The sequence below is a fragment of the Barbus barbus genome, assembly GCF_936440315.1.
Source record: "Barbus barbus genome assembly, chromosome: 40".
NCBI lineage: Eukaryota > Metazoa > Chordata > Actinopteri > Cypriniformes > Cyprinidae > Barbus > Barbus barbus.
The window spans coordinates 26,920,666-26,936,729 of record NC_136718.1 but is presented as its reverse complement, the minus strand read 5'-3'; the positions used below and the strand labels follow the sequence as shown (position 1 = coordinate 26,936,729).

At 40.5% G+C, this 16,064-nt stretch overlaps 1 protein-coding gene across 1 annotated transcript in view; it reads left to right on the top strand.

Moving 5' to 3' along the window:
- Nucleotides 1-16,064, top strand: part of LOC306859224 (calmodulin-binding transcription activator 2-like) — a 52,402-nt gene that overhangs the window by 4,762 nt on the left and 31,576 nt on the right. The window contains exons 2-8 of the mRNA XM_079400141.1: nt 7,868-7,966; nt 8,616-8,719; nt 9,699-9,766; nt 10,129-10,264; nt 13,367-13,438; nt 13,650-13,800; nt 15,755-15,880. Of these exons, the coding sequence (XP_079256267.1) occupies nt 7,936-7,966; nt 8,616-8,719; nt 9,699-9,766; nt 10,129-10,264; nt 13,367-13,438; nt 13,650-13,800; nt 15,755-15,880 (688 nt within the window). The 5' untranslated portion in view covers nt 7,868-7,935. The remainder of the gene's footprint in view (nt 1-7,867; nt 7,967-8,615; nt 8,720-9,698; nt 9,767-10,128; nt 10,265-13,366; nt 13,439-13,649; nt 13,801-15,754; nt 15,881-16,064) is intronic.

The window sequence follows — 16,064 nt, the reverse complement described above, 5'->3', positions numbered from 1 at the left end:
GCCGTGACTGAGAGCAGCTCGATGGTGTTTAGTGTCCCGCAGCAGCAGCAGATGAAGAGTTCTGTGTTCAAATGCATACAATAGGCTAAAGCTTGCTGCAAAACCCCAGCAAACATAACCATGAATGTGTCTGCGGGAAATAGTAAGGAGATATTTGAATTATTTACTAATAAACTAATGTTTTCTGAGTCTGTGTCGCAAGGATGAAGTTGCTGATCCTGACTCGCCGTCTCCTCATTAGACGCGCCTTTAGAGAGAAATGCATCTTTATTGATTATTATTAAGATTATAATAAAAGAGTTTTTGTTTTCAATTTTTTTATTTCGTTAAGTGATAATTTAAAGCTTTCTATAGATATATGTATCATGTCTGTGAGGCATGTATTCTCAGCTGAAGCTCCTGTTCAAGACGCAGAAAGCACATCATGTTTGTTTTCTTTGTTTTATAAAAGAACTACCTTTTCTTGGTATTGTGAGTGCGCACAAATACAAGTAGACCCTTTACAGGTCCCAATGATGTATTACTCTTACCTTTATCAAAAAAAAAAAAAGCCGGCGTAGGCTATTTTAAGTTGTTTCCACTGAAAGCAATGCAAGTGTTTGCTGGTGCCTCCATGTCCTGCAGAGCAGCTTTAGCTTCCACTCTCCGCACAAACTTAGATATAGGCTAGCAGCACATTATTATTATAGCAGGTTTAACGTTTAAACGTTGTTATATACTGTTTTAGTATATCTATAGATTTTATTTTAGGCAAGTCGTGATGATATGAGAAGGCTAAATTGATCAAACATAGGCTATGATCAGCTCATGCCGCTGGCCGCTTGGTCGTTACTTTAAAAAAAACTAAAACTTATAGGCTATTTAACGAACAAAAATGCTCCAAACGTTTTTCTAAATTAACTTCATAAAAAAACAAAATATAATAATTTTGCCATTACACACAAAACTGAACTATTTTAATAGCCGAAGCAGTAGTATAAACACTTTTAGGAGAAGGGGGAAAAAAGACGGCTCGGGTCGGACTCGGGCCGGTAATTCTGATAAGCTGTCGGACGTGGGCCGGGCTAGGGCCTAAATTTGAGGCCCGTGCAGGGCTCTACAGGTGAGATCCTCTGTGATGTGCACCCCCAGGAATTAAAGTCCATCATGAAGTCCATCACAACCTCTTTTGTCTTCTCCACATTGAGGGACAGGTTGTTAGCACCACACCATTTCGCCAGCTGTGCCACTTCCTCTCTGTAGTGCGTTTCATCGTTGTTGCTGATGAGACCTACCACTGTTGTGTCATCAGCAAACTTGATGATGTGGTTGGAGCTGGACTTGGCAGTGCAGTCGTGGGTCAGCAGCGTGAAGAGCAGCGGGCTGAGCACACAGCCTTGTGGGGCACCTGTGCTCAGTGTGGTAGTGCTGGAGGAGTTGCGGCCGACACGGACTGACTGAGGTCTTGCAGTTAAAAAGTCCAGGATCCAATTACAGAGGGAGGTGTTAAGGCCCAGCAAGTTTAGTTTGTGGATGAGCTGTTGTGGGATTATAGTGTTGAATGCTGAGCTGAAGTCGATGAACAGCATTCTTACATAAGAGTCTGTCTGTTCCAGGTGAGTAAGAGCTAGATGGAGAGTGGTGGATATTGCATCGTCTGTGGAACGGTTTGGACGGTATGTAAACTGGAATGGGTCCAGTGTGTTTGGGAGACTGGACTTGATGTGATGCATGACTAACCTCTCAAAGCACTTCATCATGATTGGGGTCAGTGCTATGGGACAATAGTCATTCAGACAGGACACGGGTGACTTCTTTGGTACTGGAAGTATGGAGGTGGATTTGAGACACGTGGGGACGACTGCCTGGCTCAGCGAGGTGTTGAAGATGTCTGTTAGGACATCCGTCAGCTGTGCAGCACAGTCTCTCAGTACACGTCCAGGTATGTTGTCAGGGCCCGCAGCCTTTCGTGGGTTAATCCGGGACAGGGTCTTCCTTACGTCGGCTGGAGAGAGATAGAGTACCTGGTCGTTTGGAGATGTGAGTAGTTTCTGTTCAGGTGTGTCGTTGTGTATCTCAAATCGTGAGTAGAAGTAGTTGAGTGCATCTGGTAAGGATGTGTCATCATCACTGGCCTGTGGTGGGGGCTTGTAGTCAGTGATGGTCTGAATAGCTTGCCACAGGGACCGAGTGTCTTTACTGTCTGTGAAGTTGTTGTTAATTTTTTTAGCATATTGTTGTTTTGCCTTTTTGATGCCATGAGACAGATTGGCTCTTGCTGTTTTGAGGGCTGCTTTGTCTCCTGATCTGAATGCTTCATCTCTGGTCTTTAGCAGCCCTTTGTTGTTCACTGATGGCACTGTACGGTTCACGAAGCGCGTCCTTAGCGTTTGCACACGGGGTGATGGAGACCGCGACGATAACAAAGACTGTGAACTCCCGCGGGAGATAGAACGGTCGACACTTCACAAACATAAACTCCACCAGCGATGAACAGTGTTTTGATAATACCGCAGCATTGTTACACCAGTCTTTGTTGATATACACACACAAGCCACCTCCGCGGGTCTTACCAGACAGTGATGAATCTCTATCCGCTTGGTAGTTGGTTAGCCCGTGCTGCTGAATGGCGGAGTCCGGGATGTTGTCGTTTAGCCATGTTTCGGTGAAGACAAACACACAACAGTCCCTTGCCTCATGCTGTGTAGACCGACTGAGTTGAATTAAGTCTAGTTTTCCAGAGAGCGAACGTTTGAGAGCATGAGTGTTGGAAGAGCCAGTCTTGTGGGGTTAGCTCTTAGCCTAGCTCGTATACCTCCGCGCTTACCGCGCTTCCGTCCTCTCTCACACCACCTGCGGCGCTGCCTTGTGCGGGTAGCATCAGTAGGCGAGGCCGCGGTCTCGAGGTCCGGCTCCAGCAGTAAACAAAGGCCTCGTAGCTTCTCAGTAGCTGCCAGCGAGAGTTGGTGTTTGTATGCGTTGCCGATATCCAAAAGACTTTGGTGATCATAGATGAGTTTTGGAGTGATTTCACACAAATGCATGTATATATTTCAGAAAAGTGTTTGTATTAAATATATTTATATATAATATAAATTATATTAATATAAATATATACATTTAAATACATGTAAATCTTTTCAAAATGTATACTGTATGTGTGCATATTTATATATACACAATAAATATACACAGTACACACATTATGTAAACAAACTTATTTTTGATGCGATCGATTGCGATGAATCTTTTCACAGCACTTAATATATATACAGGTCCTTCTCAAAAAATTAGCATATTGTGATAAAGTTAATTATTTTCTGTAATGTACTGATAAACATTAGACTTTCATATATTTTAGATTCATTACAACACAACTGAAGTAGTTCAAGCCTTTTATTGTTTTAATATTGATGATTTTGGCATACAGCTCATGAAAACCCAAAATTCCTATCTCAAAAAATTAGCATATTTCATCCGACCAATAAAAGAATGGCCATTATGTTCAGTTATGCACTCAATACTTGGTCGGGAATCCTTTTGCAGAAATGACTGCTTCAATGCGGCGTGGCATGGAGGCAATCAGCCTGTGGCACTGCTGAGGTGTTATGGAGGCCCAGGATGCTTCGATAGCGGCCTTAAGCTCATCCAGAGTGTTGGGTCTTGCGTCTCTCAACTTTCTCTTCACAATATCCCACAGATTCTCTATGGGGTTCAGGTCAGGAGAGTTGGCAGGCCAATTGAGCACAGTAATATCATGGTCAGTAAACCATTTACCAGTGGTTTTGGCACTGTGAGCAGGTGCCAGGTCGTGCTGAAAAATGAAATCTTCATCTCCATAAAGCTTTTCAGCAGATGGAAGCATGAAGTGCTCCAAAATCTCCTGATAGCTAGCTGCACTGACCCTGCCCTTGATAAAACACAGTGGACCAACACCAGCAGCACTGACTGTGGGTACTTGACACTGGACTTCAGGCATTTTGGCATTTCCCTCTCCCCAGTCTTCCTCCAGACTCTGGCACCTTGATTTCCGAATGACATGCAAAATTTGCGTTCATCCGAAAAAAGTACTTTGGACCACTGAGCAACAGTCCAGTGCTGCTTCTCTGTAGCCCAGGTCAGGCGCTTCTGCCGCTGTTTCTGGTTCAAAAGTGGCTTGACCTGGGGAATGCGGCACCTGTAGCCCATTTCCTGCACACGCCTGTACACGGTGGCTCTGGATGTTTCTACTCCAGACTCAGTCCACTGCTTCCGCAGGTCCCCCAAGGTCTGGAATCGGTCCTTCTCCACAATCTTCAAGTTCAAGTTCAAGTTGAGCTTTATTGTCATTCCGCTACATGTGGGGACATACAGTGGAACGAAATGTCGTGTCTCGCAGGACCACGGTGCTACATAAATACAGTCATACAACAATGAAGTAAAAAAACACTATAAACCTATACACTACTAACAGATTTAACTATAAGTATACTATATATAAGTATTTACCCTATACAAACTAAAGAATAAAGGATAAAAAATACAAACTATACGAATGCTTCACATAAATATTACCCTATACAAACTAAAAAATAGAAGATAAAAAATACAAACTATACGAATGCTTCACAAATACTGTACATGTGCAAAGAGAGACATTTGAGTCAGCAGCTGGTTGGGGAACAGTGCAGGATGATTTGTAGTGCACGAGCATGTAAACATACATATATTGCTGAGTCTTTTGTGAGATTGTGCACACGCAGCAGTGTGTAAGTGTCCATAGTGCACATAGTGTAAAGTGTAAGTGTCCATAGTGTAAAGTGTCCATAGTGCACATAGAGGAGAGTGTCCATAGTGTAAAGAAAAATAAGAATAAAATAAATAAAAAAATAATTAAAGTTCCATACAGTTTTTCTTTGGTGTGGTAAGGTTTGGGGTGGGGGTGGTCCATGTTTCAGGAGGTAGGGGTTTGCATGGGGTTTCAGAGGGGGGCGGGGTGGTTTGAGTTCAGGGCTCTCACAGCCTGGGGGAAAAAGCTGTTGAGCAGTCTGGCGGAGCGGGCTCTGATGCTCCGGTACCGTCTTCCTGATGGTAGGAGCTGGAAGAGACCGTGGGAGGGATGGGTGGAGTCCTTCACGATGCTTGTATTCTTTTGATATTCAGTGATCAATTAGCATTGAGACATCCAGACATGATTCATGAGAGAATGTGATTGTTTCTGGACTGAACTGATGAACCGATCCGACAGAACCAGCAGCACAGGGAACACATCCGTATTATATAAGAGAAATGTGTGTGTGTGTGTGTGTGTGAGAGAGAGAGAGAGAGAGAGAACTGTGAGAATACATTTGATCACCTGCTGCTGCAGTTACCAGGCAACACAGATGACGGATCCGGAGAGAGACAGTCTTTCTGTAGAAATCCATCGCTGTTACAGTCTAGTTATGTATTTTAATCTTGTTTTTCTCTGGTGGCTTTTATTGTGGTTTTATTATTTCTTTATAAACCCCACCCAGTTCATAGTCTGTGTGTGTGTTTGTGTGTTTGTGTGTGTGTGTGTGTGTGTGTGTGTGAGTGTGTGTGAACTGCAGAATAATTCTTCAGAATAATTTGCAGGTTCTAATACAGTATTTTAGCTCAGTGCAACTGCATTTTGTGGGGTTTATGTATCTTCATACACTAGCAATCAAAAAAAAATATATGTAAATTATTTGAAGTCTCTTCTGTTCATTTATTGATCAAAACTACAGTAAAAACAGTGAAATATCATTCTAATGTAAATCAGCTGTTTTCTCTGTGAATATGTGTTAAACTGTAATTTATTTCTGTGATCTGCAGCTGTATTTCCAGCATCATTACTCCAGTCTTCAGTGTCACATGATCTTCAGAAATCATAATAATATACTGATTTACTGATCAACAAACATTTCTGATTATTATCAATGTTGAACACAGTTGTGCTGCTCAATATTTTTGTGGAAACTGTGATACATTTTATTTTTCAGGATTCACAGATGAACAGAAAGTAGGGATGGGCGATATGGCCTAAAAAATTTATCACGATAATTTCAGGTATTTATTGCGATAACGATACAAATGACGATAATATATATATATATAATTTATACATATAAACACATATACATATATATATATATATATATATATAAATAAGTAAATTAAGTTTTAAAGATTAAGATTATTTCATATAGTATTATTAATGCAATTAACTTGAAACTTTCTGTACACAGCCAACTTATGGCCATGCTAATTATGATCAACAGCTCATCTCCATTAATTGCTCTTATCAACCATAATAATGCGTTATGGACGCTTCATATTAAATCATATGCATAGGCTACTGGCACACATTTACCACGTTGCTGATGACTGAAAGCCTGTGTATGGCTATACTGCTGTGATCTGTTTCAGGCTTTCCATATCATAACATTTTAGAAATTAATTCATTGTAATATCTCAGAAATGGCATATTTAACGAGAACATCGCGGAGATTTAGACTGCTAGGAGCACAGTCAAAAATTTAGCAGCACCTTCAAATCAATAATCAACAATTCTGATCAAAAATGAACCTTCCCATTACGAGGTGATATTTGACTCCTTAAAGTGATTTACAGGGAATTTAGTTTTTACCTTTGTAATGGCATTTTTCTAACTTTATTAAAAGTATGGCATCTTTTATGTCAAATTCAAATTGGACGTGTTTCCACTCTTTGTAACCACCATTTTTCTGTACACTTTGCATATTACGGTAGTTTGCTCCTCATCTGATTTTCTGTAACCAAACCAGTTGCAAATTGTGGAGGTAGCTCCTCGCGTAACAACAAGCTCCTCCTCATGGTGCGTTCACACCAGACGCGAATGAAGCGATAAGCGCGAGTGATTTACATGTTAAGTCAATGCAAAGACGCGAATAGACATCCTGCCGCGCTATTCGTGCGAATGACGCAGCGCGAATTGAGCGTTTAGAGCGAAATTCTATACATATGCTCTCTGTGGCAGTCATACATGTGCGCCTGGCAGAAGCCCCGCCCATGATGCGAATTCGCGTCTGTTGTGCAGTGAATTTCACGCGCGAATGAAGCGCGTAAACCCAAAATGTTCACGCGTCCAACCACGCGCGAATAGCGCGATTTATTCGCGCAAGTCGCGTCCGGTGTGAACGCACTGTCAGCCTCACGTCCGCATTCCGCCATGCTTGTTTTCACTCCGCACGTGAACAGTGAATCGGGCGCGCACAAAACTACGTCATCAACTAGACTTATCGTTATTATCGTGAGGAGACAAATTTTTATCGTGAGGAGAATTTTCAACGGTATATCGCAAACGATAAGATATCGCCCATCCCTAATAGAAAGTTCAAAAGAACAGCATTTATTTTAAATATAAATCTTTTGTCACATTATAAATGTCTTTACTGGCACTTTACTGAATAAAATTATTAGTTATTTTTTTATTTTCTTTTTATTTTATTTTATATATTCTCATGTAAACGAATAATTTAAATAATAATGTATAAATCTGTAAAAACCATGCAAAAAAATATTAATGATTCCAAACTTTGGCTGGTAGTGTGTGCATATTTGATAGAGTTTACAAAGCTATTTAGAATATTTTTTTTTTTACATTTTTAAATAAATATTTCTGTTTCAAAACCACCAGTTTTTTTATTTTACTTGGTTGATAAATAAGCATCAGTGCAATGCAAAGATGCAAATAAAAACCTTAATTCTAAGAATTTTTTATATGTTGCTAGGTTTCATACATTTTATTTTAGCTTTGGCTTTACTTAATTAAATTTTTAATTTACTTAAAGTTTTTTATTTTTTTATTTTTATAGAATTTATTTAATTTTGTTTGTGTTAACTTTTGATTTTTATTTCCTGTCAGTGGTGCAGTTTCGTCCTCCCTGGAACGTGTGACTGCTTCCTGCAGTCCGGAGGAGTGTGAACTTCACCATGAACAACAAGGACACGACCACAGAGTCCGGTCCGTCTCACACACACACTCACACACACACACACACACACACACACACTCACACACACACACATACACACACACACACACACACACACACACACACACACACACACACACACACACACTCACTCACACTCACACTCACACACACACACTCACACACACACACACACACACACACACACTCTCACACACACTCACACTCACACACACACACACACACACACACACACTCACACTCACACACACACACACTCTCACACACACACACACACACACACACACTCACACTCACACACACACACACACACACACACACACACACACACGCACACACACTCACTCACACACACACACACACACACTCACACTCTCTCACACACACACACACACACACTCACACACACACACACACTCACACACACACTCACACACACACTCACACACATACACACACACACACACACACACACACATATACTGAACATTAACACGTAAACATGCAGGACAGAAGTAGAGATGTGTAGATGGTGATGAACTCTGATGAATGTGTGTCTGTGTGTGTGTGTGTGAGTGTGTGAGTGTGTGAAGATCAGTGTTAAATCATGATGACGGTAGTGAAGCGTGCCGCTGACCGGTGTTTGGTGTTCAACAGAGACCAGCGGTCAGATGAAAGTGTTTTTACCCAATAAGCTGCTGGAGTGTTTGCCTTGCACCACCACTTTACCCAAAGAGAGACTGCGCTGGAACACCAACGAGGTGTGTGTGTGTGTGTGTGTGTGTGCGTGTGTGTGCGTGTATGTGTGTGCGTGTAAGTGTGTGTGTGTGTGTCGCTGCACACACAATATTGCTTCATACTGTCACAGATTCTATTAGGATTTGATATTAGTTTTTATTTGTTATGTTTCATGATTTGTTAAATACGTCTGTTGTTTTTAGTAAGTTTTATTTCAGTTTCAGTATTTTTGCAGTGGAAAAAAAGCTGAAATAAAATAAGTTGAAGAGTTTATATATTCTATTTTATTTCAGTTAACATGTATTTCATTGTAAATAATACAAATGTTTTTTATTTGTGACGTGGATCATTAACAGCCCTCTCATCAGCTTTACACTCAACTCTATTCTGTCAATGAATTCATATTTTTATGAGATATTTTATCATATAGTGTTTTATTTTGATTGTTTTATATTTAAATTATTAATTAATTATTTAAATGATCATTTTTATTATTTAATTAGTTTTTAGTGTTAAATTGTTTTATTTTTATTATTCAGTCATTTTAATGTTATGTAAATAATTACTAACTTTAGTTTCACAAGTGAACTCATCAGATGACTCACACTACGGCCAGGATTGCAAACAAATCACAAAAGCACCTTTAAATTACTTTTTTGGCTTAAGTTGACATACATTTTCTGTTTTTACTCACGTTTAATTTAAAGTTTTCAGAATTTTGTTGCATGCCTTTGCAAAAAATTTTGTCCCTTTTTAATGTCTGTTTTCTTATTAGTTTGAGTTTATTTAGTTTTGTTTTATCTAAGTAAAAATGAGAAATGTTGGCTTGACAGCTAGTTGAAATAAGTTTATGTTTAATTTATTGTTATGAATTAGTTTTAAATTTAATTTCAAGTAATGCAAATGTTTATTTTTTTAATTTTAGATTTACAACAACCCTGATCACAGCTGGGTTATAATGGACTCTAGATTATAATCTAAGTGTGTTTGTGTGTGTTTCAGGAAATTGCATCCTTCCTGATTTCGTTCGACAGACATGACGAGTGGCTTTCTTGCACGCTTAAGACCAGGTCAGTCGTGAGATTGGGTTTGATTTCATTCTCATGTGACTGATGGTGTACAGACTGAAGTTCTGGCAACACACAGCTAAACAGCAGTTCAATCTGAAATAATAATCATGAGAAACTGTGTGTGTGGGTAACAGTTACAGCAATAAAATATATGAACAAGATTATTGATTATCATCGATATCCTATTTAATATGATTCACAAGTTAATTTGATCTAAAAGTAAATTGATTGACAGTGGCATTAAGGGAATATAGAATATTTAAAACTAGATTGGTTCAGCCGTCTGGTTGTGTTTTGATTGAAGTGTATTTTTAATTCCTGGTTTCTGAATGCTGCTTGAAATCGATGATGTTCACACACAGGCCACAGAACGGCTCGATCATCCTTTACAATCGCAAGAAGGTCAAATACCGGAAAGATGGATATTGCTGGAAGAAGAGGAAGGACGGAAAGACGACCAGAGAGGATCACATGAAGCTGAAGGTTCAGGGCATGGAGGTGTGTGTGTGTGTGAGCGTGTTAGAGTGTGTGTGTGTGTGTGTGTGTGTGTGTGTGTGTGTGAGCGTGTTATAGGGGTGGGCGATATGGGAAAAATATCATATCACGATTTTTTTTAGAAATATCACGATTTTATCACAATTCTTTGTCATGTTGGTTTTACAAGTTGTCTGAGCATTACAGCCAAACTAGAAAGACAAAGCCTTTCAAGGTAACAAAAACAACAGAAAAGACATGGCAGATATTTAGGCCAAAGTGGGCCTAAATATCTGAAAATATCAAAAAAATCTTTGTCATCATTCTATCTTTCTTATTAAAAAATAAGAACAAAGATACACATTACAAATACACATAATATACAAATAAAACAAACAGTGCTTTATTTCCAGGTACAATAGGTGTATTTAGCAGAGCATTCAATGAAATTGAATGAACAAATATAAAAATAAAACACATAGACTGATTCCTAAAGCAACTGTATTAAAGTTTTTCAGTCAAGAATAGGGAGTGATTTTTCTCTTTGCGTTTTGTTTTGTCAACGTTAAATTAATAGTTCCCCCAAAAATAAATATTCTGTCATCTGTCTGTCAATTCTGTCATAATGTTTTATTTTTATACCATCATTTACTCAAAAGTAGTTTTAAACCTGAATGAGTTTCTTTCTTCTGCTGAACATAAATGCTATTTTGAAGAAGGTGGAAAACCAAACAGTTGCTGGTCCTCAGTGACTTCCATAGGATTTTTCTTTCCTACTATCAAAGTCAATGTAGACCAGCAACTGTTTGGTTACCCTCATTCTTCAAAATATCTTCTTTTGGGTTCAGCACAAGAAATTAATAGTGGTTTGGGACAACATGTGAGTGAGTAAATAATGACAGAAATTCAATTTTAGGGTGAACTATCCCTTTAATGACAAGCGGCAGCATGTTTAGTGTCCTGTCCCTTTAAGAGCTGCACGCATCTAATATACAGGCACTCATCTGCTTCTCTCTTAACTATTTACTTTCATTTTAGAGATAACCAACTCAGTCTGTATGTAAACCTTGTGTGTTTTGACAGTATTAGCGCAAAAGATAAGTTAGTTGAGTAATCAGGCGCTGTTAGACAGGTGTTTTAGTGCGCGTGCTTCAGGTGTATGCGCTCAGAAAAAGCACAGGTCAGACCAGCGCGCGATTTAAACATTTAACCAGCAAGGCTTGTGTGCAAATAATGTAGTTTTGCGATCGCGAATAAGTGCAGTGTCCTGTCAGAGTAACTCTACTGCTGTATGTCGTGTTGTACAGTATATAGAGACGGAGGCACCAGAACTGTATTTGACATAATGTGTGCTGTAGCGCGATACTACTGTAAGGCTCCACCCATCCGGCCCAAGGAAGGTTTCCGGTGGTGGATGAAGGGTTCCTGCGTGCTCGGTCTTTCCAAATGTGCAAAGTTCTTCAATTTTAATTAAACTTTAATCTGACTCCATTTTATCATTTAATCTGACTCCATTTCTTTATGACCTCGTATTTAACTTGAAATACAAATTGATTGCTTGTCCATTTCTAATTTATTATTCTGATATTTGATTATTCTAGTTAACTCTTGACTTTATATTTACTCGTTCATTCGGTTGCTCATGTCTTTAACAAGGATGCAACGTAATCTACTAGAGTCAATAATTACAGAGTAAAACAGAATAAGGTCAAATGTAACAATTTATTATCAGTCAGGTAAATATTGTATGTATTATCTCAATTCCACAGCAATTCAAAGAGATCAAATCATATCAATACAAAACATCGAATTCTCAAAGATAAATCTATGAGTAAAGAATGCAAACCTGACTTTATAGAAATACATAGTGTGAAGTATTGAGACCCTCACTACGGGCTTCTGGTTACAGAATCGCCCCTGATCCTTTTGCCAAATTTCCTTAAGTACTTCAGACCAGAATAAACATCCCCCAAACTCGAGACAGGAACTAACAATTTGGATTTGCTTTGATCAAGCCGAGTTAGCACCTTTTTGGGACAGAAGGTAATTTGCATGAAAACCATTAGGTGTCGGTCCGCCCTCTACAGTATGCAAAATATCTCTGAACTCTTAGGATTTGTATTACCTTTTAGTTTACTTCTTATAAGAATGAGACCATTGTACCAGTCGCCCTGAGACAATTCAAATGATACCAAACATGACTGTAAATAACATTTGCATTAATGTAGAATATTACATTCTTCTATTGACCATTCTGAGTGAAGGGAAGGATGGGGGAAGGAAGGGGATGAAGAGGAACTGATGCATATGTGAGAGAGGCATTTTCTTGTATTCTCTCTCAGTGGGGTGTGGAGACAGATGTCTGTATGTTAATGCACTGTGTGTGTGTGTTGTCCATCTCAGGAGTTCAAAGTGTCTGAGGTTCTGTAATCCTTACACTACCATATTTCTTCAAAAGCAGATCGTGGAGACATTTTTATCGTCCACGATCAAAAATCGTCATATCGCACACCCCTAGCGTGTTAGTGTGTGTGTGTGTGTGTGTGCGCGCGAGTGAGTGTGAGTATGTGAGTGTGAGTGCGTGTTTGCGCGCGTTTTTGTGACAAATGAGGACATAAATTTGTATAATGACACGGGTATGACAAGATGAAGGTGACTTTTCAGGACATTGACCCATGTCCCCACTTTTCAAAACGCTTATAAATCATACAGAGTGAGGTTTTTGGGGGAAAGTAGAAATGCACAAAGTCTCCTGTGAGGGCTAAGTTTAGGTGCAGGGTTGGTGTAGGGCAATAGCACACACAGTTTGTTCAGTATAAAAACCATTACGCCTATGGAGAGTCCCCATAAACCACAAAAACCAGCATGAGTGTGTGTGTGTTTTTGTGTGTGTGTGTGTGTGTGAGCGTGAGCGTGTGTTAGTGTGTGTGTGTGTGTGTGTGTGTGTGTGTGTGTGTGTGTGTGTGTGTGTGTGTGTGTGCGCGAGTGTGTTTGTGTGTGTGTGTGTGCGTGCGCGAGTGTGTGTGTGTGTGTGTGTGTGTGTGTGTGTGTGTGTGTGTGTGTGTGTTTGTGTGTGTGTGTGTGTGTGATGACGTGACGCTCACACGTTTCTCTCTCCTCCTGCAGTGTCTTTATGGTTGTTATGTTCATTCCTCCATCGTCCCAACATTCCACAGGAGATGCTATTGGCTGCTGCAGGTTAGTTATTATGAGCATGTGACACTAATCTACCCAATCAGAAGCCAGGCTATGTGCATATAAAAAAAAAGTAATTGTAGTACTGATGTTACTTTTTATACATCAATGAATTGCTTCAGTGCTAGATGTTTGCAGTGAACAATATGACATCTTATGACATTGTTTTACAAAAATGTATATCCTGTGTGTGTGTGCGTGTGCGTGTGCTCAGAACCCAGACATTGTTCTCGTGCACTATCTGAATGTGCCGTCGCTGGAGGACAGTGTGAAGTCGTGTGGCCCGGTGTCGTGTGCTCTGACCGACCGCAGGGACAGTCTGCGCTGGAGCCAAGACGAACTGCTGTCTCAACTCAAACCCATGTGTGAGTGACCAATCACACGCCTGCAGCCTCACCAAACAACCAATCACACGCCTGCAGCCTCACCAAACAACCAATCACACACCTGCAGCCTCACCAAACAACCAATCACACGCCTGCAGCCTCACCAAACAACCAATCACACGCCTGCAGCCTCACCAAACAACCAATCACACGCCTGCAGCCTCACCAAACAACCAATCACACGCCTGCAGCCTCACCAAACAACCAATCACACGCCTGCAGCCTCACCAAACAACCAATCACACGCCTGCAGCCTCACCAAACAACCAATCACACGCCTGCAGCCTCACCAAACAACCAATCACACGCCTGCAGCCTCACCAAACAACCAATCACACGCCTGCAGCCTCACCAAACAACCAATCACACGCCTGCAGCCTCACCAAACAACCAATCACACGTCTGCAGCATCACCAAACAACCAATCACACGCCTGCAGCCTCACCAAACAACCAATCACACGCCTGCAGCCTCACCAAACAACCAATCACACGCCTGCAGCCTCACCAAACAACCAATCACACGCCTGCAGCCTCACCAAACAACCAATCACACGCCTGCAGCCTCACCAAACAACCAATCACACGTCTGCAGCCTCACCAAACAACCAATCAAACGTCTGCAGCATCACCAAACAACCAATCAAACGCCTGCAGCCTCAACAAACAACCAATCACACGCCTGCAGCCTCACCAAACAACCAATCACACGCCTGCAGCCTCACCAAACAACCAATCAAACGCCTGCAGCCTCACCAAACAACCAATCACACGCCTGCAGCCTCACCAAACAACCAATCACACGCCTGCAGCCTCACCAAACAACCAATCACACGCCTGCAGCATCACCAAACAACCAATCACACGTCTGCAGCCTCACCAAACAACCAATCACACGCCTGCAGCATCACCAAACAACCAATCACACGTCTGCAGCCTCACCAAACAACCAATCACACGCCTGCAGCATCACCAAACAACCAATCACACGCCTACAGCCTCACCAAACAACCAATCACACGCCTGCAGCATCATCAAACAACCAATCACACGCCTGCAGCATCACCAAACAACCAATCACACGCCTGCAGCCTCACCAAACAACCAATCACACGTCTGCAGCATCACCAAACAACCAATCAAACGCCTGCAGCATCACCAAACAACCAATCACACGCCTGTAGCCTCACCAAACAACCAATCACACGCCTGCAAAATGAGCAAACCACCAATCATTGATCTATGAGTAAATTACCACAGAACGACTTCTGCATGAAGTAAAATATTTAATTTGTTACATATGTGAGCACAAAAGCAGTCATCAGTAGCACAGATATATTTGTAGCAATAGCCAACAATACATTGTATGGCTCAAAATTATTCATTTTTCTTTTATGCCAACAATCATTAGGATATTAAGATCATGTTCTATGAAGATATTTTGTAAATTTCCTACCGTAAATATATAAAAACTTTAGTAATATGCATTGTTAAGAACTTAATTTGAACAACTTTAAAGGTGATTTTCTCAATATTTAGATTATATTTATGTATTTTCTCAATATTTTTTGCACCCTCAGACTCCAGATTTTCAAATAGTTGTATCTCAGCCAAATATTGTCCTATCCTAACAAACCATACATCAATGGAAAGATTATCTATTCAGATGATGATGATGTATGAATCGCATTTCAAAAATTGACCCTTATGACTGGTTTTGTGCTCCAGAATCACATATGAGAGTGAGGCTAACATGTGGATACTGTGGTAGCGGCAGAATAATTGATACCAGACCGCTGAAGTGTTGAAAAATTCATGCAAAAAAACTCAAATCACTCAGTGTGTTACATTTTCAATAATTCAGCGTTTGGTCGTCACTCACGTTTTATCTGGTCAGTGTGACTGTAAATGACTCTATATCTGTGTGTGTTCAGTCCACAGTATGAAGTGGTCCTGTGGAGACAACGGTTCTGTGGAGCTCTCAGTGGAGCAGATGGTACAACAGATCCTAGAAACACAACAGACCAAACCACAACCTCGAACACACACCTGCCTCTGCGGTAAACACACACACACACAGTCATAGTCTCACTCACACACACACACACACACACACACTTTCACTCGCACACTCACAGTCTCACGCACACACACACACACACACAGTCATAGTCTCACTCACACACACACACACACACACACGCACAGTAACAATTACATTTTACAATATACACATTCACTTAT